Below are 24,714 nucleotides of genomic sequence, written 5' to 3'. Positions count from 1 at the left end.
GTACCGTTTATACTGAAACGGACTTTTACCGTATACTACAATGCTTTTTAAAAACATACTATACTATGACACTTTTTTTATCACAAATACTATCACATTTTCTTGACGATATAGTATACTGACGTTTTTCTAACCACATACTATACTGAAAGTTTTTTCATGACATAGTATGAAATTTATCACATACTACTATGACTTTTTTTACAAATAATAAACTGATACCTTTTATCACATTATACTATATATATGTTTTTTTCACCACCATGTGATCAAAAAACATCATAGTATATCGTTTGTATGTCATCAAAAATGGTCAGAATGTAGTAAAGTGTCATAGTGTACTGTAGTATGTAATCATAAAAATGGTCATAGTAGAGTTTGTGATGAAAAACGTAGTATAGAATGTTGTAAAAAGGTCGTAGTATGGTACTTCATCAAAAAAGTGTCATAGTAAGACATGCTCTTTGTAATGTGAGATACAGTTGTTGCACTGATTTTGGCTCATATAGATCAAATTTATAGACATTTAGTATCTCAAATAAATCACGTATGTGTCTCAATAGCCAAGCTTACCTTCACGTTTCATCCACCAGAAGAGCTGCTTTCCATTTTAAGCTCAATTACTCAAAAATAATCACTCAATAGTCGGTGTTTGAGGTTTTTTGTCTGTTTTGTGTTTTTTTTCTTTATTAAAGTAAAGCGTAATTACTACAAATTACAAATAACACTAATAGCGAATCACATCAGCCTACAAAGCAGATATTATGAATATTAATTGTTATAATACAAGATCTCATTCAAGTACTTTACATTTTTCCATTTTATATATTTTTTTGTTCCTTTTTTCCTCATTTTCATCTTTTTTTCCTCATGACAAGCCTAGGATATTGTAATGTAATGAACAGTTTGAATGGTTCATATACAGTTATTTCTTATTCATATGGCTTTATGGAATTTTGTCCCCCAGGTCTCCAGACATTATCATCGGCCGTATTCCTCAGAGCAGCGTGACAGCAGCCAGCCGAGCGCTGGTTTACGTCTCTCCCCAGCTCAGCGTGTGGCTGCGTGTTTGCGGTCTGTGCGATCAGCTAGCAGCAGGTCTCAGCTGAGAAACGGCTGCACGTCTGGTGCCGGATGACCATCACATTAGAGGGAGGAAATATTCAATGTTCCCATGGAAGCGCGTCACACTCCAGTTCAGCTGCTCTACGGCGCTGCTGGTTTTGGGAAATGCTTAGTTTTTCCTTTATGAATCTGTTTTAGCTCTTTAACCTCCAGTAAACACTTTGATGATCAACTGTAAGAAAACTGATCCAAATCTCCCTGAAAACAAACCAACAAGACATTACAAGGAAAAATTAAAAGGAGTATGTACAGCTTTGCATGTTCATGTGTCAAACTATTCTGAATTTAGAGAACGGAAGCTCGGCTGGAACATCAACCGAGAAGCTGAAGGATTTTCACACTGACAAAACAAGACTTGACATGATAAAACAAACAGGCACAGGTTCCAATACAGTGACATTTAAAACGTCAGCTCCTTCCAAACCAAATTGTTTTTTTAATTTCCTACAGAAAAAGCTGCGACAAACTGTAGCATAACAGCAATCGGGTTGTGGTTAACCAGCTCACGTATTAAGACTCAAGATTTTCAATTCAAATTATCATTCATTTGCCTCATAATAGTTTGTTGATGGAAATGCTGCTCTGAGCAAATTTAATTTCAACATGAAACACTATAAGCTTAGGGATTTTGTTTTTGACGCCCTGATGTCAACTTTCCCTTTTGTGTCATGAACCATTCCTGTTTCTGAAGTCCACAGATGTTTTAACAGCCTGACACAAACCCATAACTTCCATCGTAACAATGGCTAGAAACACTGCAAAATGAAATTTAAAAACAAAAAAAGCATTAAAAGATAATCATAACATTAAAAAAAAAGTTAGAGTACACTTGTGTAAGGCAAATATATCATCTGTCCTATAAACAATAAAACAAGTTGGAGGGAGCTGTAATAATTTCTCTTCATCTTCATCGAATTCACATTTACATTAGTGGGGAAGAAGAAAAATCGCCCTTCTGTTGGATGTCGTCAGTACAAGAGTTGGATAATAGTTGGATTAAATATCCTCTGACTGAACAGAAGAGTGTGCAAGTCTTGAAGGTCTTTCCACAGCGAGGCCAACGTGGAGCTGTGGTTCTAGTACGTGCTCGCGCTGCTACGTGTACCTGCGTGCGACCCCTCCTTGGTCAGTGTTGATGCCTGGAACTGATGTGTGTGAAACGGGAAGAGGCGGCGAGCGCCCAGAGGTCCAGCCGGCCTCCGCCTCCACCCAACGCTGCAGCCGGAGGCGGACGCCTGGGCCCCGGCGGCGCCTCCACCAGAGCACCTGCAGACGGAGCGCGACGGCGCCTCGTAAATGTCGCTTCTTCAAGTAATCCAGAGAGATGGTTCCAGCCACTGTAGCGTCACTGATGGATGGATGCATGAACGGATGCCTGAACAGACGGGTGCAGCTCATCTGACGGGAGGCGGATGCACAGGAAGCGGGAGCCAGGAAGCACCTAACGGGAACCAGCAGGGAGCCTCCTCCTTCAGGATCTCTTTTTTGGGGAGCGAAACGTCCAGCGGGTGGTTTCAGCACAAAGCCACAACTTGCAAACACAGGGATGAATTACTGCACTTGTAACAGACTGAATAACACTTGGAAGACAGCTCAGTAAAGGTGATGGAGGCGAGTGGAAAACAGTCTGGCAGACACAGCAGCACCTCGTCGCCTCTGCAGGAAACGATGACAGGACGTATGGGCTGTTTCAATGCTGTACAATCGACAATAAGGTGGCGGGCACGAGTTAGAAGCAGTCAAACCATCAAAATAAGGCAACTTTCAATGATCATGTCCATTCTGAGGGTCTCCTCTTTTTTGTCATTTGGTTCCATCTTTGTCTTTTCCCCCATCAATGTTCAGCCGTAAAGTAAACTAATTTTAGCCGCTCAGCTGAGAGCGCTCCGGCTCCGTAGATGGAAATGTCCGCCGCCGCTCAGTTCAAAACCACTTTGGTCCGGTTGGATGTCGGGAGCAGCTCGACCCCCCAGTGAGCCACGTCTACTTCACAGACCGACCGCATGCCGAAAAAATAAAGTCATCAATAAGAGATCTGGGCAAGGGATTACGGTAAATAGGTTTCATCCAGCAGCACAGTGATGATCAAAGGAGTCCCAGTGACGGGAGGGGGGTCAACGTAAAAATCTAAATCCAGGGTAGTTGATCACAGCTAAACCAGCCAGCGTGTGGACAGACGACGGCGCCTAAACCAAATGATGCAACACCTTGTCCTTTGACAGTTTCCTCAAAACCCAATTAAATTCAGCAATAATCATTATTTCTTCTTTTCATCATTGTAACATAAAATATTGTCCTCATGCTTAGTAGCGGGCTGGGAGCCCCCCCTCCTGTGGTGCAGAGAGAACTGGCGACTTGCAGACGTGCTAGCGTTGATCGGTGCGGGCTGATGCGTTGGTGGCTTTACTTCAGTGTTTTGGCGTTGGGCGTGAGCTCGGCGGTGGCGGCGGCGGCTCGGTGGCTGCCGGGCTGTTTGCCGTCATCCCGGGTGGCGGCGCCCCCCGCGGCGGCTCCGGGGCCCGAGCTGGCCTGGCTGTGGGGCCGGCCGGAGGTCTGCGAGGGGTGCCGGCGACGGCCGTCCCCGCTGGACGAGTGCCTTCTGCGGCCTCCGTCCTCCATAGGCGGCTGGAAGCAGACAACAGGCAGACAAAGGTTTTCACAAGTTCATCAAAACACAACATCGGGGACTTCAGGGTGCGCCACATTCTGCTTACATCAATTCTGAAGTCTTCCAGGCGTTTGAACTTGCTCAGATATTCCTGCAGCTTGGGGTCGATCTCCAAGGGTTTGGCTTTAGAGTATTTGAGGAAGGCCCAGAACTTCTCCAGCCCATAAAGTTGGCCTGTCAAACGCAGTTAAGGCAGGAAGTGAGTTTTCTCGTCGCCACAGAAACGTCTCCAGCTGCTGCATTCGTCACGTTAACTTACCAGCCTCAAAGTCTTTCATTGTCTCCTCCTGGAAATCCTTGAAGATGTCCAGCCTGAACTTCTTCTCTAGACCATAGCTGTAGTATCTGAATAGACACTCCAAGCCGTACCTTCAACAGATAAACACACACCCTAATATTATTATAGGTATTAATACTAACAGTCAACAACAGTTAGTTGAGTAAGAATGTTCCGGCCTAATGTGCTTCTGTGTTTATATTGTGTTATTTTGCCTCATTGATTAGCTCGGTTTCAGCAGCTGACTCTCTGTACTCGTACCTGTATCCTTCTCTGCCGTCCTCAACCACCAGCTGTCTGAACTCCTCATACATCTTTCTGTTAAAGTGATCTCGCAGGAAGAACGACCAAAAGCGAAAGAGCGTGTTCATCTCCTGCGACTGTCCGATTCCCAGACGCTTTCGTTCTGCGATAAGGAGGAGGACAAGGCGATTTAAAACACACAAGACTTCAGAATAAACAGGATCTCATGGAAGGGAAGGTGTGCGAACCGTTGAGGCAGCGCCGGCGGTACTTGTGGTAAACATGTTGTGTGAAGCCGTTCTCCTTCAACAGCTCGTGTGACGGGTGCTGGAACTTGGGCAGAGACTGGGGGGTGCAGCCCACGTTGCCCAGGGCAGGGGTCCCCTCAGACGGGCTGGCGTTGGAGCTGAGAGGGAGGGAGCGAGAGGTCAGTGCAAACGCCAGGCGTTTTCTCTGAGCTGTGCAGATCAGGGCGGCAGCGGCCGGACTCACCTGACGGAGGCCGTGCGGGAGCGATGCTCTCTGGAGTCCATCACCCAGCCCACGTGGCACTCCATGGGCGGGTTGGAACTGTGCCGGGTCTTCCTCTTCCGAGGCGTCTGAAGGAACACAGGAACGTACGGGTGAGTTTCACGGCCACTGAACGTCACCGAGGCGGCGTCTGTGGGAGCGTCCTACCTTGGCGTCCACAGGCCGACTTTCCTTCACCACTGGGTAGAAGCGCGGCGTCATGGTGGCGTCCTTCCGGTGGGGGGTGCGAGGCGTCCGGGGCGTCCGGGCGTTGCGGTAGTTTGGGGACTCAGGCACCGTAGTGGGGAGAGAGCGCGCTATGGAGGTGGGTTCAGGGGCCCCGAACAGCTTGTTGGCCAAAGCGTCTGTGGGGACTGTGCACAAACAGCGGTGATCAGGAGGAAGTCACTGACTTTATCACAATCACAGGACGTGCTCGGTGCTTCTTACTCTGCTGTGGTCGTGGAGGTCCAGGGGGAACCTCCTGGTTGGGGTCAACAGGGGGCTCGGGTGTCAGGCAGTCAAACTGTTCCCGGCTGATCAGATGGACCTTCTTGAAATTCTCCACCTCTTGCTGAAAAAAGAAAAAAAAACAAGCAATAAGAAATTTGTCATTGAAGAGGATTCTGAACCAGGAATCAACTTTCCCACAAAATCTCATCTCACCTCAAAAAGAAAAACAAACATGTACGAATTAAGAACATTAACCGGAAACATGCTCATGTATTCAGCAGACCTGCACCAGTCTAGAGCTCAGATCCTCCTCTACATGAACACCAACGGGTCCTGATCCAACCCTTCTCAAGCACCAGACAACGCGACTCACGCTCGCTGCTTCCTGCCTCCACGCCATCGTGTCCATCTTCGCGTTCGCCTGCAGCTGCTCACTTCCAGCCCTCGGGCCGAGGCTTTGTGTGAGGGTTTATTTATAAACCAGCGTCCTGTTCCACGCGCCGCTGGACGTGTGGCGACGAGCGCGAGAAGCCAACAAAAGCTAACAAAGCCACAAAGGGCAAAAAACCCTGTGTTCTGTGTTTCACATCCAGAAACCGCTTTGACTGAGGAAGAATCAAGCTGCTCGTGACCTGGACCTGAGCAGAAACGCCTCCAAAACCACAGTGACGGTGGTAGAAGGTGTCAGAAGAACCGGCCTCAGCTACAGGAACAGGAGGGTGTTCTGCTTTTAAAGCAGAGCGACAGCTCCTCCATTACATAACGTTACAGTGACCAACGGTGACGGAGGCGCTCACCTTGATGGTTGCGTACTCGGGCTCGTACGTGTCGTCCCACAGGTCCTGTTCGTAGTAGAAGAGCCCGTCGTTGATCACCTTGGCCAGTTCGCTGGTCAGCTTGGCGCGTGACGTGTGGTGGCCCGTGCGGTCGCCCCCCGGGTGCTTCCTCAGGTACGGCGGCGTCTGCGTCACGATCAGGATCTTATTGACGTCGTGGTCGTCGATCTCTCCGTCCGAGTCCTCGTCCGACCAGTCGGTGAAGGTGTTGCGTCGTCCGTCCATTTGCTCGAGCTCCTCGTCGAACATGAAGTCCAGCTCCTCTGGTTCATCCTGCTCTGCTCCGTCCTGAACGGAGGGCAAATAAAAACAGGACTGTTATCATTAAAATAATACTTACATGAGGCTAAAGTCCTGTGAGGATGGAGTTCAGACACACCTTATTTCCTGAGGTAGCAGCTGAGGGCGAGGAGCCAGGCTGAGGCACCGGGGAGCGAACGGAGTCGTCCTTCTCCTTCTGCTGCAACGAAGGGGCCTGTGTCAGTCAACAGTCAGTGAAGAGGGAGGAAGAGGTGGACATGAGATCAAGATGTCGACTCAGGCTTTAAAACACATTACTGTCCAAACACACGTGGACTTTTGTTTTTAATCCTAAACAGAAACATTATCTCTTTTTTTTTCAAACCGTTCATTTATTGTTTAGTTTAAAATCTAATGGTGGTGAAAATCTTCAACACATCACTAACCAGGAACAATGATGAGAGATTAAAACTAGTTGGTCAGATTTCACCCTGGTTTCAATTCCTGTAGTTTGGCTGATTGGCTAAAATGAAGATTACAGATGTTTTCGGTTGAATCTGTGTCACGTTTCCGGGTTGAATTTGATTTGCGTTTCTGTGGCTTCAGTGAGTGTCCAAGTCATTTACTTTTGAAAGTGGTTGTGATAACAAACGAACATCCAGAACCGGTTCTGTGCTGACCTTTGGTCTGGCCGGAGAAGGTCTGGGCCTCTTCTTGACTTCAATCCAGGACTCAGAGTCCAGGTCAGGCAGGCTGGCAGAGAGGCCCTTGGGCATCGTCTTGAGGTTGGAGGTGTCTGCTTCAGTCTTGGTCTCTTGCTCATCTGGAGTGGACGCCCTGTGAGACCCTGCTGCAGACACAGAGGGGCACATGAGGCACTTTATACCTTAACTGGCGAGAAAATGTGGTTTAGAGCGACAAACAAACCCCACGGCTGACCTGTGGGCTCCTCTGTCATTTGTCTGGGGATGAACTCGGGGCAGTTGATGAGCTGGGAGAAGTCTGTGTGAGTGTGGTTGGGTACGTTCAGGCCCGGCAGCGGCCACTTCTCAGGATCCACCTTCCGGCGGATCTTCATGTCTATCACCTCCACTTCCTTACTGTCCTTTAAAGCCTGTCAGGAGACACGCTGGCTCACTTAGTCTGAACAGTAACAAATGACAGCAGCGCTACCTGCTCCGGTGCTGCCGGCTGCTGGGAGGTGAACTGGGACCCACCTCCAGGATGAGGCTGACGTCGGTGGTGAGGGCCTGGACCCTGTGGAAGCTGGCGATGAGTCCGACGGGCAGGAAGCCCCCCTGGTCCATTTTCCTCCGCAGGAAGAAGTCCCGCTCCAGGTTGTCCAAGCTGAAGTAGTACTCACTGCACAGGTACAGGTTTAGTTGTAGGACTTCACCTTTATTTATAATCACAACATTTACACCGCCCTCTCCCTTTAGATTCACTGAATATGAAGACTACAGCATTTTGTGCATGGGTATTAGTTCGTTTTGTTGTGAAACCTACATCTGCCTCTTGATGTAGTCCTTGAGCAGGTCCTGGTCCACGGAGTACAGGTCGTTGCTGCTCATGTTGTCGTAGTAGTACGTCATCGCGTTGCCAAACTTCTGCCCGTAGGAGCCGTCCTTCACGTCGTAGGACTTGTAGCTGTAGTGATAATCGTAGTGACCTGGACACGACATCAACAGTTAATTATCACTGCTCTTCTTTCTGTTACAGTTTTTATTGACCAATGCTTTAAATTATAAAACTCACTCATTTGTAGCATAACAAATCAGACTATGATTATTATATTTGATCCTCCAGTTGTTTTTTTGTTCCTACGTGCTTTTCTACTATATAAAAACCTTCAAGTGAACCGGGTGCTTCATCTAGTTCAGTTCAGAAAGAGGAGTTAGAAAGAATGAGGCTAAACGCAAAAAAAGAAGGAAAGATGGTATGTGTGAAAACAGAGCAGAGCTAGAGGAGAGAAAATCCTTCCAAAAGCAACAGGGCTTCAGGGAAACCTGCATCTCTGCTGGAGCCAGACGCTTCCCCTCATTCCAACACTGGCTGTTGCTGCCCGTTGGGGCCTGAGAAAAGTGTCCAAACGGCCAGAGGCAAGAACAAGCCACCACGAGTCAACTCAGCAAGAGAATAAGTCCAAGTCCACATTCATTCTGACGACTATAAAGTATTTCCTGACGTTATTGACTCTGAGAAAGGTTTTAGAGCCTGTTTAAGGCCGTCGCGTTGTCATTTATACCACGGCCAGAGCCGATTTGGACATTTCACAGCAGCAGAGCCTGGTTCATGAGCAGCACTAAGCGCTGTTTGATGGTGTTTGGGTGCTGCTTTCTCAAAGCACTGGTCAAGTAGTTTGAGGTTGTATGACTTTCCGCCCACCACGCTGTGTCTATTGAGTGTGTGAAGAGTCTAACTCCTGTAGAGCTAATGCCGCTATGTCTTAAAATCATTTTATTCATGTGTTTATTGCTTCAGTGCTGCGATCAGAGTGTGATTCCTCTCCAAATACATTTCGTCAGAGAAGAGACATGAAGATCTCATCACTTCTACAGCACGTCTGCGAGTTTGATCCGACTGAAGCATGAACGCACCTCTTCCTCCTCCTCTGCCTCGGCCCCGGCCTCTTCCTCTGCCCCGGCCGCGACCTCTGAACCCTCCGCGGAACGGCGTCCCTTCGCTCTTCACGCTGGACACCTCGTCGTGGTCGTCCCTCCACTCGCGCTCGTACTTTTGACTGTGCCAGTCTGCAGAGGAAGCGTCGCTCGCATCAGAACAAACCCTTTAACTTTTTCTATTCGAGTCACTAACACTTCATTTGCACATTTTACTAAGCTGTCAAAGCAGAAGTGGCAGGTTAGTTAGACACGTTTCTCCACATCCTGCCGCTGACTCATGTTCAACCAGCCAACATGTGCTTGGTTATCTAAGGTTTTTAGATTTTAGCACAAGCTAAATTGCTGCAAGCCAAATATTGTCATTTAAACAGGTGCTGTGAGCAGCCGCTGACCTCGGAGGTCGTTCCTGGCGTTCGGGGGCAGTCGTGGGTTTTCGTTCTGCCTGCTGTTGTTCCTGGAGGCCGAGCGCTCCCTGGGGCCCTCGGACTTCACCTCGATCATCAGGGGGACCCACTTCTGCTTGTTTCCTGCTTGTAACAAAACAGCGAGAGCCCCAGTTAGTAAAAAAAAGTTTTTAATATCCACAGTACTTCTGTGAACCTTCAACAAAAAACGATTACCTTAATACTAAATTAACACCAAATTATGATGGAAGGTTAAAATTAAAAAAAAGGAGACTCCTTCACATAATAATAATAATAATAATAATAATAATAATAACCAACAGCCCCAAACTATTATTAAATACAAACGCCAGCTTATGCAGAAGCAGATGACCAGAGCCCAACTGACATTTGAGCCAAACCATTGTGGCCGTCAGAAGTGCAGTCTATTAATAGCTCAACACAGTATGAATTGAGGTGCAGCACCTCTGCCGACCAGCAGGGGGCACCAACGATCTGTTGTCTCTACCAACATCTGGTCATAGATGTTTGGGGTCAGTGTGTTAAAGATCACCACATGCAATCAGACAGTGGAAATGACAGGCACCCTTAAAGTGACGTGGCCCTGCCTCTACCAGAGCGCGAGGGACCAGAAAACAGCAGTAATCGCACGCAGACGACACCCAGATGCTCCAACGATATCAAACCAAGCTCACTACAATTTATACAGTAGCAGAGTGACGCCCCCACCCCACCACAGCAAAATGAAGGCCTAGGCTGGAATCCACTTCTAAAATTAGTCTGGGTTAACATGCTTAAATCTGTTCTGGCCACAACAGCAACGCAGCTCCAGCAGTTTCCTTTTGTTTCTTTGCTTCAGTGCTGAGATCAGAGTTATAAAAGTTCTCCCCAGAGGTTTAGTCGGAGAAGAGACATGAAGATCTCATCACTTCCACAGCACTTCTGCACAGTGACAAACTGAAAGTGATCCAAAATGCAGCAGTACGTCGCACATCTTCGGCTTTTAGTGGCTCACCGAACAAACAGCAGCAGCACCAGGTTACAGGCTGTTACTCTGCACCAATCTTCAAGGTAATATTTTTAAAATGCAATGTGAAAAAATGCAATTGCGTCTTCTCTGGGTCTCAATCATAATAATCATAATCGATATCGAGGACGTCCCCACTCAGAAAACCCAGCACTGGTTACGGTCAGGAGACAGACTGCGCAGTTGGAACTGACTGCTGCCAAAGCTGCAACCAGCCAACACAACAGCAGGCGTCTGCAGCAGACGCAAGACAGACAACACAAGTGTACACGTCATCAAAATGTAATATCCAGCAGGAGGGAGTAAATGAGATTGAACAAATGGGGACAGACACCAAAGAGCCCAGTGGCTTCTTCAAGCATCGCTGAATTTCTGTTTTCCTTTCATTTTGAGCATAGTCACCTTTCTTCTTGGGTCCGTTCTTGTGGGCGTCATCGTCGCCATTCTTCTCCTCTCCAGAGTCGTCCGACTTCGCCTTCAGGTTCTCTTTGCTCTCCTCGTTGTTCTCCCGCTTCTCCTTCAGATCCTTCTTGGTCGTGGGCTTCTTGGGAGCCTGCACAGGAAGAACATCCCTGCCTTTAATCTTCTGTTTTGAACGGAATGTTCCTTTAATAACAGTTAATCAGCTAATGACCTGTTCAAATACAAAATGCCAGGTTGAACAAGCAGTCGCTCTTTTTCTGCAAGCGAAAATCTGACACCGTGCTTGAGGTTGTTTAATGGTTGATGGTGCAGATCTTAATACATGAATAAAACACACCACTGCCACCTGCTGGTACGGGGTGTAACTGGAGTTAATATAAATTAAACTTAAGCTGCAAAATGAAAAACAAGTTTAATGCCATTAAACTACAAACTGTAAGAAATCAGATGAGAACCAGTGAAGTCGGCCTTTGACTGGTAATGACAAGTGGTTTTATGTGTAAACTACCTAAAACTTTTATCACTTTAGGCTGAGTCTTTATAGTTGTGATAAATCCTCTTTATGACCCAGACAAAGCCAACTTTGCATGTGGTTTGAGCCATCCTCTATTTAGTCCCATTATAAAGTGGTAGCGCAGCAGAAGCGAGGGCTCCCCCGTCCTCCAGAAGCTGTAACGGACACAGGGCAGGTCACCACGCATCAGTGGCCTCGGCCGTTATCTCCGCTCACAGAGCCGCTATCAGAGCCCATTCAAATCAAATGGAGCTCAGCCCGTTCAGCTGAACACCAGCAGAGTCTGACGCTCATGCCATGGAAAGAGTTGGATGGAGTGAACATGAGATGTCCAACAGCCCCAAACTGTCCTGTTCCCAAACACCGAGCAGGCGATCAGGTCAAACATGCGACTTAACAAGTGCTGAATCTTAATAGTTAGTGGCCCACGTAGCAGCACATTGATAAATACTTTATAGTCTGTGTCGTTAATATCACAAATCGTCTCAATAAATGACACTAATCTTATTTTTATTCATTTTGTGATATTCCACCACACGGTCCAAAGCAGGCGCAGTCAGACGGCGCATTAGTCCTCATCATAGTCCTATCACGCATTGTTACGACAGTGACTGAGGCCGCTCTTATGGGCCGTAGCATGAACTTACAGTGGATCTCCACGAGTCTGTGACCTGCCTGACAGTCGGCGGGCAGGACACGGTCCGTGTCACTGCCTCGATCTGAACAGAGGGAGGGAAGAGAGGAGACAATGAGGTGGACCACGGCGCCCGCTCACACACAAACACACACAAAGACACACAAAGACAATGCACATCATGCTGTTCAACACAAAATGGAGAGGACTCAGAACTGAAGCAAGTCATGAATGAGGGGAGTAAAACACTTAAAAGCTTATTTGCATGAATAATGTCAAAGCAAAACTGTCTTTAAATCCAGTGAGTTTAAACAGGGGTTGAGGTTTCTAGCTTCTAGGTTTGAAATATGTAGAGATGTAAAAAAAACAAAAAAAAAACAAAACAAAAACACAAATGATACACTGTGGGAAGGAACCATTGAACAGGACAGGGTTCAAAGGTCAGATGTGACGTCGGGAGCGCCTTTCCTGAATCAACAAAGCCACGTGGCGTTAACGTCTGAGGATGAAGCCAGTCACTGAGCTCAAAGACGCTGACTCATGCTTCTGTTCCGTCACAATGAAAAATTAAGAATCCTGAACAGAGAGCAACCACGTGATGCATGTCACAGCGTTTTATGCAGAGTTCTGAGCTTCAGCTAAACTGAACAGAGAGCGTCAATCAAAGCCCAGACGGACAAGCATCAAGGTTTCACTCTGAGCTCCTACTTAAGGTTTGTGCCATAACGTGATTCATCTAGTGTCTGATTCATTGAGGTTAATGTTGCACGGCGGACGGTGAACTCCAGTGCCCTAAGAATAGCAGCACAGCAGATTCAGGGGTGTTTCATTAAGGGGGGGGGGGGTCCCTTAAAGGACATCCATGCCCAGGTCTTGGCCACCACCCCCCCTCCGCTCACTTATGCAACCCAACCAGCTGGTTATTCCTGGCTCTGCTGACGTGATCCCCACTTTCCTGCTCAGGAACACTGCTCTTCTTCAGGCGGCCTGCAGCAGGTGGGGACTGGGGTCAGTCGCCCACTGACACACTAGCATCCACAGATCTGGGATAGAAAATAGGTCTGAAGGAATCAAGTGCTACTACTGCAGATCAATACATTCCAGGTTGTCTCAAAGTCTGCATGATAATAGTGATGATAATCATAAACTGATTATTTCCTTGAGGTGAAACCAGGTGACGGTCTGGATGAGTCATGACGGCTGCTTTATTTATTCTTTTGTTTTAGGTTTGCGAAGCGGTTGCTGCATGTCTTAAGGCCAGATGCCTTCTTTGAGGTCAGCCATCTTTGTTTGGTCGCCTCGCCATGATCCAACCCTGGAAGCAGAGGCAGGCGGCCTGAGGACATGAAGGCGAGCCAGCCCTGCTTTGTCTGGACATGCTGCTTAGCTGCTGTGTAATTACAGCTATAGCCACTAAAATGCCTTTTGTAGCTAAGCTACGGAGCTGCCTGAACCGCTTGGTGAATATAAAGAGTCTTGTGTCTGCACTGGACCTCTTCGCTTAGCCTGTGACTATTGTTGTTGGATTTGAAGCGTGCATTTGTAGTATTTCACGTAGTAGTATATTATATATTATTATTATATTGTAGTATATTCACCGGCTATAAAGACGTGTGTCTGAAGTGATCGCGAGAAAGTCCTGGTTTCAGTTTCAAGACAAGTTGAAATCAGCAGTTTCTGTGTTTAAGCATTTCTGAGGAGTCACTGTGACGTCAGATACCGACGTCTAACCAAGTAGGACCTTAAGGCCAGAAAATCCTCCTGAAGGTCCAGACTGTTGGTGCTCAGGGGCTGTAGAGTCTGTCTGGATCCGTCCGCCCCGTCAGAGCGACCACACATTCACCCAACCACGCAGTAACTACCTGCATGTCTTTGGTTGCGATCTCCCCTGGAGTGGGCCAGCTGTTGGCGTCGCCGAAATCCCCGACCTGGACCAGAAAGAGAAGAGACCGGTTGAAGTGGTGTCACGGAGCAGTCGTACCTTCAGTCTGGACGACCAGCCGCTCGTTCTACGGGTCAGACATGCGTTCTGGTTTACGCCTCCACCTCTTCCCTGTCTCCTCACCCGGACCGGGTGAGGCAGATGCCCGTCGTCCCCGAGCCTGGTTCCTCTCTGCTTCCACTATTGTATTTGTGCCTGTGCGCTACATATATAAACTGAAGGGAAATGCTTCATGTAGAGTCAAAGCTTGGTCAGCTGTAAATGTGAGAACGATCCAATTTATCTGTGCTGATGTGCTTTTTGATTTTTTTCTGTTGCCTTTTGTTTGACAGTTTCAGTCTTTTGTGTTTGCAACAGAAACCTTTGAGGTCAAGGTGTGGTTTACAGTCTGGGAGCATTACAGCAGACTTTGGGCCATCGAAGGCGTGGAGTTGGGAATGAAGCAGTGGGAGACTTGGGCCGCTTCCTTATGTTCATAGTAGTTGGTGCGTTCGCAGCAACATAACCATATTATTGTGGAAAGTAAAAAAGAAGCAAATCATGGTTTCAGAGGATTTTAACATGAACACAAACAGTTTCCTACCTTTCCTCCACGCCGGGCTTTGGCCGGGATGCCTGCCTTCACCACCTTAGCAGGACCGCTTGGCTCTGGAGAGAAAGCAAAGAAGAACAACCTTAGAAGCAGCTGTGACAATATTAATACTGGGATGTTTTCCCTTCACATCCTGACGTGCACAGACGTCCCACCTCGGATTATTTATTGGCCATTTTCCAGGTGTTAATGAACTTTTTTCATTATTCTCCTTATCTACCTGTGACAGACAGGTAGCCGCCCAATGCATCATCCGCTACCGTCCCCAAAGCGGCTTTGCTTTATATGCAGCTGCTCCAACATTGTCAGATAAACTCAACTATAATCCAGTGCCGTCATTTTTCTGCCTCGTCACAGTTGTAAACAGGCACAACAGCAGATGCACCATCACAACTAGAGGCGTGAGAAACAGGAGGTGATCCCAATACAACGCACCCAACCAACCGACCGACCAAAAGAACCTCCGTTCTCACATTAATGGACACATCCATCAGTGAAATTCATCCACATCAACAGACGAGGCTACGAGCTGCCTTTACGTCCCCTCACGTCCCGACTCCAGGTTGAGGCCTAATAGATGCAGCTCCTGCTTCCTGGCACCAAAGACTCGACCTTTACGTCTGTCCGTGGAAGACACATGACCTTGACCGTTAAACAAAGATTTTATAAAAAAAAATATATTTCCAGGAAGGAGCTTCTCTGTTTTTTCCTCGCGAATCATTTATCAAAGACACATTATTGAGTGAAAAAAGTGCTAAAGCCGAGGTTGACAGGCGGTTGGTTACACTGCCACCAGTGCCTTGTGGATCTGCAGCTCAGGGGTTTGTTGTGTGATCTCACTGGTCCCCACACACACACTATTAAGGACTACTGGAGGCTTTCAACCTCGTCATCGTGACAGCGGCACTTTTTCAGTTAGACACGCTCTAAATGTGCTGCAGAGGCTAAATAACAGTTGTTTTTACAGGACCTAGGATCTTATGCATCACTGCTAAACTCCTTTCAGCAAAGTTCCCTGGACCCCCGTCGGCCCGGATGAGACCACCTCATGGCGGGTTCCTGGGCAAACAGCGAAACTCATCTAGTGCCATAAACATTAAAAACTGAAGCAAACAAAGTCATGGCTGACGTTACAGCTTTTTTCTACGTAAAAGACGGACGCCAACACAAAGCGACAGAGTCAAACCTGGCTGGATTCATCGGTACGATACCGGTAACCAACTCCTGCAGCACATGGACCACAGTCACCGGTGGACAATCAGTAGTTGTTCCGTGATGAACGGAAGGCTTGTCGAGCTCAGGCACAACGTCCTGATCAGCTGAGCCGTGCGCCAAGATTCCTCCGCTGCAGGAATGTAGGCGTCACTCACTTACTCACAGGCCGCCTCAGTTTAAGGACAAATCAGATGACGGTTTAAGGTCAGAGGGGAGACCCGCAGCCCCACAACTCCTGCCAGGACATATATACAGTTACTGCAGCTGTGATTTTGGATGCACCATCTGATGTAGTTCTTCAGGGGACACTAATGAATAGAACGCTCACTAAATATAAAGTTATTAACTACAACACAAAACACTCAGTGCAGAGTGTCTCATTATGAGGATTGGAGCCTTTCTAATTCAGTTTACTTAAACAACTGAAAAAGCTTTTCACCTAATATTTATTTTTCAAACTTCAAGCAACACTGTAGGTTTTCTAAACACCCAAGTTGTTTTTGTTTACAAACATTACTAATATATATGTTTAGTCACATAAATAACTGAAACCTAAACAATGCCTTTCTGTACTGGTCTCAGACGTCCTTCTCCGACCTGTTACCGTCTCTAGTGTCACTTTGAATAAACAAATCCAACGGTGGGTTCGAGACGGACGAGTAGTGCTGGAAATCTGACCCAGCACCAGAGAAGTGAACAAACCTAACAAAAAGTCTGAGCAACATCAGCGCAACCTGAAACCAACGTCAGATTATTAAGATAATCTAAATAAGTGAGGCCAGACAACGACGCAGACGAGTTTCAGCCCTGTTGAAACGTAGTTTGTGTGTAGTGGAACAGATGCAGTATGATGGATGTAAACATTACATGAGGCGTTTGTGTGCTCAGCTGGGAGCTAATTGCAGGAAACGTTTAACCCCGTGTTGTAACACACAGTCTGCATTGTGTCCAGTCATCACCTGGGATGCGTTTCTAGGGAGGAAAAGGCCCAAAACCTGCAGAGGCTCAGGATCACGTTATGGTTTGAGTTATTGTGTCACAAACGTCGCACCGTGCTGCGTTTTGGCATCTGTAGAGCTCTAAACACACTTCCTTGTGTTTGACTGTGTTTCTGTGCGGCTCCTAGCGCCGCTAAACATAAACATGCTCAACGACGGCCAGAGAAAAGAGAACGCTGCCTTCGTCCTTCAGCCGCTTTCCCTAATCACCACTTAACAGAGACGGCTCCTCAGCGCCTGCATCTCCACCCGTCATCTGTGTCCAGGCACTCGCAGGCCGTTCTCCTCGACACAGCAGGCTGCCAGAGGCTGCCATTAATACGAGCCTCCGCCAGCCCCCACGCGTCACATCCAGCAGCCGCTCCACATGAAAAAACATGAAACAACTACTGCACAGAGAACTCATTCCCACCTACTATTCTGAGAAGTCCTTGTTTTCCCAGAATCTCACACCGGAGCACACGGCTCAGGTGGAGCCCAAAGTCAAATTCCCATGGGAGGCGACCGTACCTGCTTCTAAACCCTCAGCCTCCCGCTGGAAAACCTAAAAATAGACGCGGTGCCACGTCAGGTCTCCGGACTCAGATAAACAGAGATGTTGAGAAACTGGTTCGGTCTGCAGCCAGATGCTCGGGATGCTTTACTGGCTTTAGTGGGTCCACGCGTACGGTCACGCTGCTGAGGTCAAATCGTATTTTAAAGGCTTCAGCCGTGTTGGATTCTGGGATTTCCCAGATACTGCAGCGAGTCAAAGAGGACGACAGGCTGCATTCTGCCAACTTCCTCAAGAAATCATTTTCCACTAAGTTTCTGATTGAGACTCCTTATTACAAAAGAGTCCAGCTTGAATTTCAGTGGCAGAACTCATTTAAATGTTACAGCGTCTTAAAAGCGTGAAGAGGACCTAAAATTCTTTAAAATGTCTTTAAATGACGCACAGCAGAGACTGTGGTTCTTCCATTAATTTGCTGCCTCTGCGCTCTACATAACAAACTTCCTGGTATTATTATGAATCCACTGACGCAAGTTGGACCATGCACAATGACAGAAGTGGACCTCCACGCATGGGCCTGGGGGCTGCAGCCAGTGAGTCACTGGGGAGGGAGGCGTTCACATGCCACTAGGTAACGTGGGTTAAATCAGCTTCGACAAGCTGCTTCCTTAGTCGTCATGTGTCTAAACTGTAACCTCCATATATCCAGACTACAATGTTGCTACTTGGAACAGGAAAATGCAGCTCCAGATGTGGAATCTAATCTTTAAACTCTTTCCAGTCTGCACATTTAATCTTTGAGCCTTTTTTCATCTTCATGTGAAACTAAATCACTGAATCAGCGTTGACTGTCGCTCAACAGGTAAGAATAAGTGAGTCATGTTTTAAAAATAGGTCCCTGATCGGCTGCACGTACCAGCAGGAATATTCAGTAACTAGGTTACTACTGTAAACAAAGACTGTCTGCGTCTAGCCAGAAAATGACCTTTAAAACTAAACTTGTGACTTATCTTCTAGTTTTATTCTTAGAAAACTGAATTGAGTTTCATCTCATTTGGCTTTAGAATGCTTAGCTCTGTCGGCAAACAGGAACTTGATAAAAAGTGAAATCTTTAAAGTCAACATTTATATTGTCATACAAAATGTTACGTATCATTTGATCGGAGAAACGTAATGTGCACTTTTACCTCCCAGCTGCTTGTACATGCAGAGCAGTGACGCCGGCAGGGAAGCCCGTCTGTACGACCCAAATATGGAGGAAACGCAGCCGACGCCGGCTCACTTTCTCGCTCGCTCGCTCGCTCACACATTCAGTCCTGGCCCACGTCACATGATGAGTGTGATGACATCACCTCAGTAGCGTAGAGGCGTCTCCCGGCCTGAACCACAGCTACAGCACACACTGGCCCAGCAGCAACTGGGCTTAACGGAGCGCCCCTGAACTCAACGCTGACGCTGAATTAACCTGTGCAGCTCTACACAAATGAGAGATGTAGTGATGTGAGACAAACTTTAAGACATGGATCAGAAATTAATGACTTAAGACTTTAACTTTTGTCAAAAATATAACTGATTCAACAGCAGGAAAGGGGGGACTTTATTTTCCTAGGATCCACTGGAGTGCACTTATAATTTCATTTGCTTGAAAAGTACCTACAAAGTGTTATCATGTGCACAATGAAGTAACAACAGAACTGGAGCTGCTTGTCACGTTGTTGCACACAGCCAACTGGACTCGGCCCACACCCTGAGCAAACGCCCACCACGCCGGGCCGCCGCCGCCGGACGAGCCCCTATCACCGAGTCCAGACGCAGATAAACGACAGCACGACAGACACGAGCTGATCTGAAACAGCTGAGCAGCGATGGGCGTGAGGGGAACCGGGCGGATGCGTGGCTTAGCTCTGGGTTCATGGGCTCAGAGGTCCTGACCTCTGATGTCCAACGGGACTTTAAGATTTGATCGACTCTAGTTGTGCGTCAGCAAAAAGCCTGGTCAAATTAAACAAGTTTAGTAACGGGGGTAGGAGCTTCCTTGTTGTATATTCCTGCCAGTTCCAGTCGCGTGAGCGCGTAAGCAGCTCCGCCCATCGACGGTCCTTCACTGGTCGTGACTTCAGTGCCGACCCCTCGCAGCCCTAGAACCACCCCCGAGGTCAGACGATGGGGTCTCCACCGACGTTAGTGTGGGAGCATAATGCAGATTCAGTTCTATACCCTGTACCATGTAGCCTCGGTACTTTGCCTTTTATCCCCAAACAGTTTTACACCAACATAAGTTCCTTTCAAATGAAAACCTGCATGTTTCTACTAGAACCTTTATTGGAGGCTATTTCTCTATCAGAAGTGGTTTTAATTTGAAAACAAGCTAAAAGTCATCAAAAGGAGGTGGAGACCTCATTCAACAGCCCAGAGTTTCACACATAGAGGTCTGCATTAGCACATGCGAATCCCGGTCCCTACCTGTGCTAAAGAAATGCTAATGCTGCGAGCCAAAGGTGCATTTACATGAACAAAGGCAGCACCTCTGCCAGTCGCTGCCTAGTTCCACGTTTAAACCAGACCTGTCGCTCTGCTTTAGAAAAACAGGGCAAAATAAAAGCACTCCAACCGCTATAACAACTCTTCAAAGCCATAAGCTCAGTGTTGAGCCCCAGGCTCCACACATGGTATCCAACAGTAAGCAGCACCAGACGGAGCAGATTGGGATGAATGATAGAATAGGTTTTCAGTCGTTTAACTTTCAGCATGGCTCTTTACAGGTGAGCCAACCCTAAACGACAGTTAACCTCTATGAAGCCTTCAAACTGGACCCGTGTGTTGCTGCCCTTTGCTATTTTGATGCAGAGCTATTTTGAGTCCAAGCTAAGGTTTGGTCGGTCGGCAGAGACGTGGGACAGGAAGCAGACCTGTAGAGACAGGGTCTACGTGCTGCTGAAAAAGCTAATACATACAATATTCAGCAACACATGCAGATTAAAACTGAAAATTAACAATGGTTTTCTTCTCCAAGTCTTAATGAATATCTTCTCTTTCAGCAAACAGAGCTGGAAACGCTGAAGCTCAGACAAACCCCAGCTAATACGCGTTTCCTTCCCTCACACCGAGATGAAGGGCAATGTTAAGTGTTGATTTCTTCGCCACAACCAGCCTGTTACACAGACACGCCGTCACGTTGGTGTTAAACCGGCCGTCGTTTAGCTCTGTCTAATTCAAGTCATAAAAGCTCATCAAAACCTTTCCCCATCACACTGAGAAAGACGCCTCTATCCACATTGGGCTCATTCAGAACCACGGCCCGCGCTGCTGCGTTTGGGTCGAGGGGGAAGAGACGGGAACGTCAAAGTCACACCCAGATTCACATACACAGCTCTCAGTCATTTAAATGGGTAAGAGGTGGGACGTGGGTCTAACGAAACCAACTGACCTCCTGAATCTGGACTAATGTCTGTGTGTTTGTATGATTAACATGTTCACTCAATTCATTCTTCATCACTGGAGAACTTTATCTCTAGACAGATGATGAGAACAGGGACAGATTCTGGGATTGTTGGTTTTCCATGATAACAATTTCAAAGATCAGTACAGTTCCAATAAAAACGTCCACTCTAACCTTGGTACTGCGTTAGTTCTGCTCCGCACTGGACAAAGAATCAAAGGCCAGAAACAAAAGAGTGAAGCGATCCTTTATCTCATGAATGAACCTAGAAGCAGCAGATTAGTGTTTGCTAATATATAGGTTAGGTTTCTATAGTGTACCTTAAATTATAATGATCAATGTTCAAGTTTGTGCATGGGAATTTTATCATTGGGGAAGAATATAACCAAGGGAAAATGCAGCAGTTAGAGCACTGAGCCAGAACCCAGGCTTCCCCAATAATTAACAGTAACGCCTGCCTGTAGTAACACGTCCGAGGCGATTGTGAAAACGTGCTGCTTTTTGTAAATCCAGATCCGCCCTTTTCTTCCCACAAATCAAAAATTATCCTCCCATCGTGATCCTGAAGCGCCACCAGGTCCGTGGAAATACATTGTAGCTGGTGTTCTTATCCGGGACAGAAGTCCTGGATCGTGTTCAAGGACACGCTGAGCACACAGAGCCGACTGGAGACTCAGTTAACAAACAGTTTACTTTTTGATTGATCAACTAAAAAGAAAACTTACAAGAATTAAATCCTGTATTTGTTCACTAAACATTTCCACACTTCTGCCCTTCATCCATCATTATGTGTATTATTCAATTATTTGATGTGTATTTATGCAGCAACAAATTATGAAACACTCATTACTTTAAATGTACAGTTCAGGCTAAAGTGATGATCGTCTTAGGATGACAGAAAGCTGCAAAAACCCACTTGTTAGTGTGAATATAAATAACTAAGACAATAACTGTGCTTTCAGATGGCAGAGACTGTCAGTCATGAGACGTGTATGTAAAATCTACAGGTGAGAAAGTTGAAAAACAAGCTGCCAGTAAGAGTTTTTGCGACAGACACTGCATAACTAGTTTGGATTCATGGGGAACTCTGCCGGTGCCCAAAAACTGAGGGCCCACACACCAGGAGCAGAACACACAGACAGGAGGAAAACAGGTCTGACAGTCTGTGTAGTCCATTCATCCAGTCCACTCACAGCGGTCCAGGTTCTGGAGGCGGCCTGGACCCTGGACCCTGGTTTGTCACAAACAGCAAACACAGTGACAACACCGACAGTTGACGGGCTGTGATCACATCCATGATAAACGGACTGTGTCCACGGTAAGACATGAACCCACGTTCCACTGACAGAGCAACGAGGAGGAAGTTGCATCCACGCCGAACATGTGGAATTACGATTAGTTCAAAACTGAGACGCAGTAATAAAACGTCCTGACGTCGTTGTGATTTTTAGCCCACATCAGTGCGGATCATGCGGAAGCCACAATGACTCGGCTTCTGCCTGCTGCTGCACACGGCTAGCAGCCGTTAGCATGGAGGCTAGCAGGCAGAAGCAGGCAGCATTCCCACGCCGTGACAACCGCGCCAATAGCCCCGACACAAGCCCCAAGTCTCACACGGCACAACCACGAAACGCAGCCGGCTTCTCCGGGTCGCACAGCCCCGCCGGAGTTCGAGCCCGCTAGCCGCTAGCTTAGCCGCCATGCCTTTCTCTCGGGGAACACGTGGAGTGAACACGTGACGTCTCATAACAAACCTGCTCCTTTCTATGGGTTAAACGAGCTGATGTTTAACTTTTCTCGGGAGAGGACCCGAGGAAAACTAGGAAGAGGCGACGAGAGTGACACACAGAGACGAGGGGCGAATAACCGCTGCGTGGAGCCCAGCGAACATGTGCATGGGACGAGCTCGACGGCGCTAGGCCAGAACAGCCCTGCTGCCATTGTTAGCCGGCTAAGCTGCTACAGCTCTGCCCCTGGCCGTTTTCTGCAAACGTCACACACGGGTGGCTGCGTTGATTAATCTAATAACGCCTGGGACGGCTTTGTGGTGAACGGGGCTCAGCAAGCAGCGCGTAAACAGTAGTAAACACCGGTTTAGCTCCTGGGCCAGCTGGATCTTGGCACAGGGTGGTGATACAGCAGCGGAACGTGACGCTAACTTAAACCCGTCTCTTGTCCCGACTTAAACCTTCTACAGACTGAAACCCCCGTAAAACTAGGCCTGTGCTCCCAGCCTCTTACAACGCACCCACCGACCCAGTAGACGATCCGATTGACCTGGTGTGGATAGTTTAACAACTGTCCCACTGCAACACAACCAGACGCAAGAAGCGCAGAACAAGCAGTGAAGGCGCTGTTTGTCTGTGAAGGGAAACACGAGGGAGACGCTTGACTCTTAAATCCATTAAACACCCCCTTCACCTGCATCTACGAGGTAGATGAGTTCATGCACCTAATCGGAGTCATTGAGGAACGTTCTAGCTTTTTATGGGTGTGAACCCCCACGGGTCGACTCCGCCACCCTGGACTCCAGGAATAGCCTGCACCCAGAGGAGGAGGAGGAGGGTGGAGGTCTGCGACTCCAAATAGAACCAGGCTGCAGGGAACACCGGCAGCGCGAGCGCAGACATGGCTCCCGGTTTTACAAATGCTACCTGACCTCTGACAGGCGCCCGGTGCCGCCCGCGCGGCCACACCTGAGCGCAGACACCGACACGCCGCCACAATGAAGGAGTAGAGGACGGGTACGAACCGTGGTGCGCTTGTCCATTCACGTTGACCACGGTCACTGCGTTCATGTTCCTGGTCCACGGGTTCACCTTGGGCGGCGGAGCGTCGGCGAACTCCTTTCTGCTGCCGCCACTCGTGCCTCCGTCCTCGCTCTGCTTGTCTGCGCTGTCACCGCCTCCTTTGCCCTCGTCCGCGGCCGCGTCGGAGGTCTGCTCCGTCGTGGCGAGGGTTCCTCCCCGCCCGGGGCTGCTGCCGCCGCTGCCGCTGCCGCTGCCCTGCTCGTCGACACCCGTCTCCCGCTTGGCCCCGTCGACCCGGCCGCCCTCCTCGTCCTCCGGCTCACTGGGGAGCACTTTGCCGCGCTCCTCCGCTTTGGCGAGCGGGTTGCCGGGCAGGAGAGGCTCCACCTGAGTGGCCATTTCCCCACCGCCGTCTTTCTTCCCCCCTTAGGATTACCAGTCCTCCTCCCCCCGGTGCGAGTTCGCCTTCAATTTCAAGGAAATGTGAAGTTGTTCGGCGGGGAGTGGCGCTCCTCTGTCGCTCCCGGCGCAGACGAGCTTCAGCCCGAGACGCAGCGTGATCCGCGCTGGATTAAAGCACTTATAAAAATAAAGAAACGTGTCCGACGGCCTCTCAGGATTACAACCTTATCTCCAACACTAGCAGCAATATGGATGATCCACACCACGCGATACAGGGGTGCGCGCACGTACAGCGTACAGGGGGCGTAACGACGTAAAGTCGGGAGCGCGCTTGTGGGTCAGGTCGCCATGACGCTTTCAAGTGCGTCCTCGGCAGTAAACCTTTTAGGTTCTATCCTGAAAGGTCGTGAATCATCATTTTGTCCTATGAGCCAAAGATACTTTCTAATATCCCTCATTTGGGAATGACGTTATCTGTTTATTGTAGTATAGATCGGTCTGAAATACATTTGTCCATGAAACCTTATTTTGTAAAAACGTTTGTCCTGCTGCAGGAAACAGACTAAATATATAAACACGGATGTATTCAAGGCTGTTTAAAAAAACAAATAAAGCAGCAAATAGTCCTTCACAAAATAATTAGTTTAGAACTTTATACACTTAGGATATATTGAGAGGTGCATTTATGGCGAGTACTTTATATACATGTTTATTTACTGTACTTTAAAAATATGTAAATTTAAAGTAGTTATTAAATATGCTTGAGAAAGATGTTTGAGGAAAAATGGTACAATGTCCAATAATAATTTTATGCAACCACATTATTGTTTTAATTCTATTTTGTATGCAGTCAAGGAGAGAAACATAAGAATCAAAGGAAAAAAAGCTTTGCATTGTACAGTAACTGG

General features: G+C 47.8%; 1 protein-coding gene across 9 annotated transcripts; it reads right to left on the bottom strand.

Annotated features, from left to right (window-relative positions):
- Positions 1-651: 651 nt before the first annotated feature.
- Positions 652-24,104, bottom strand: larp1 (La ribonucleoprotein 1, translational regulator). 9 transcript variants are annotated; one of them, XM_029172586.3, is made up of 21 exons: positions 23,407-24,104; positions 14,501-14,565; positions 13,838-13,903; positions 11,989-12,060; positions 10,807-10,957; positions 9,366-9,500; positions 8,950-9,102; positions 7,859-8,021; positions 7,570-7,714; positions 7,292-7,466; positions 7,033-7,199; positions 6,492-6,587; positions 6,074-6,400; positions 5,274-5,397; positions 4,992-5,197; positions 4,806-4,912; positions 4,562-4,719; positions 4,332-4,476; positions 4,053-4,162; positions 3,840-3,967; positions 652-3,750 (listed from the first exon to the last, which is right to left on the bottom strand). In XM_029172586.3, exons 1-21 carry the CDS (start codon positions 23,801-23,803, stop codon positions 3,529-3,531), a joined length of 3,312 nt encoding a protein of 1,103 aa, XP_029028419.1. In that variant the 5' UTR covers positions 23,804-24,104; the 3' UTR covers positions 652-3,528. The 9 variants fall into 9 exon arrangements, with proteins under 9 accessions (XP_029028419.1, XP_029028420.1, XP_029028418.1 ...); XM_029172587.3 differs by having other exon boundaries at positions 6,492-6,569; positions 7,033-7,202; positions 9,366-9,503; positions 23,407-24,103; XM_029172585.3 differs by having other exon boundaries at positions 9,366-9,503; positions 23,407-24,103.
- Positions 24,105-24,714: the final 610 nt, after the last annotated feature.

The sequence above is a fragment of the Betta splendens genome, chromosome 14 (assembly GCF_900634795.4).
Source record: "Betta splendens chromosome 14, fBetSpl5.4, whole genome shotgun sequence".
Classification (NCBI taxonomy): domain Eukaryota; kingdom Metazoa; phylum Chordata; class Actinopteri; order Anabantiformes; family Osphronemidae; genus Betta; species Betta splendens.
This window is presented reverse-complemented; position numbering and strand designations above follow the sequence as displayed.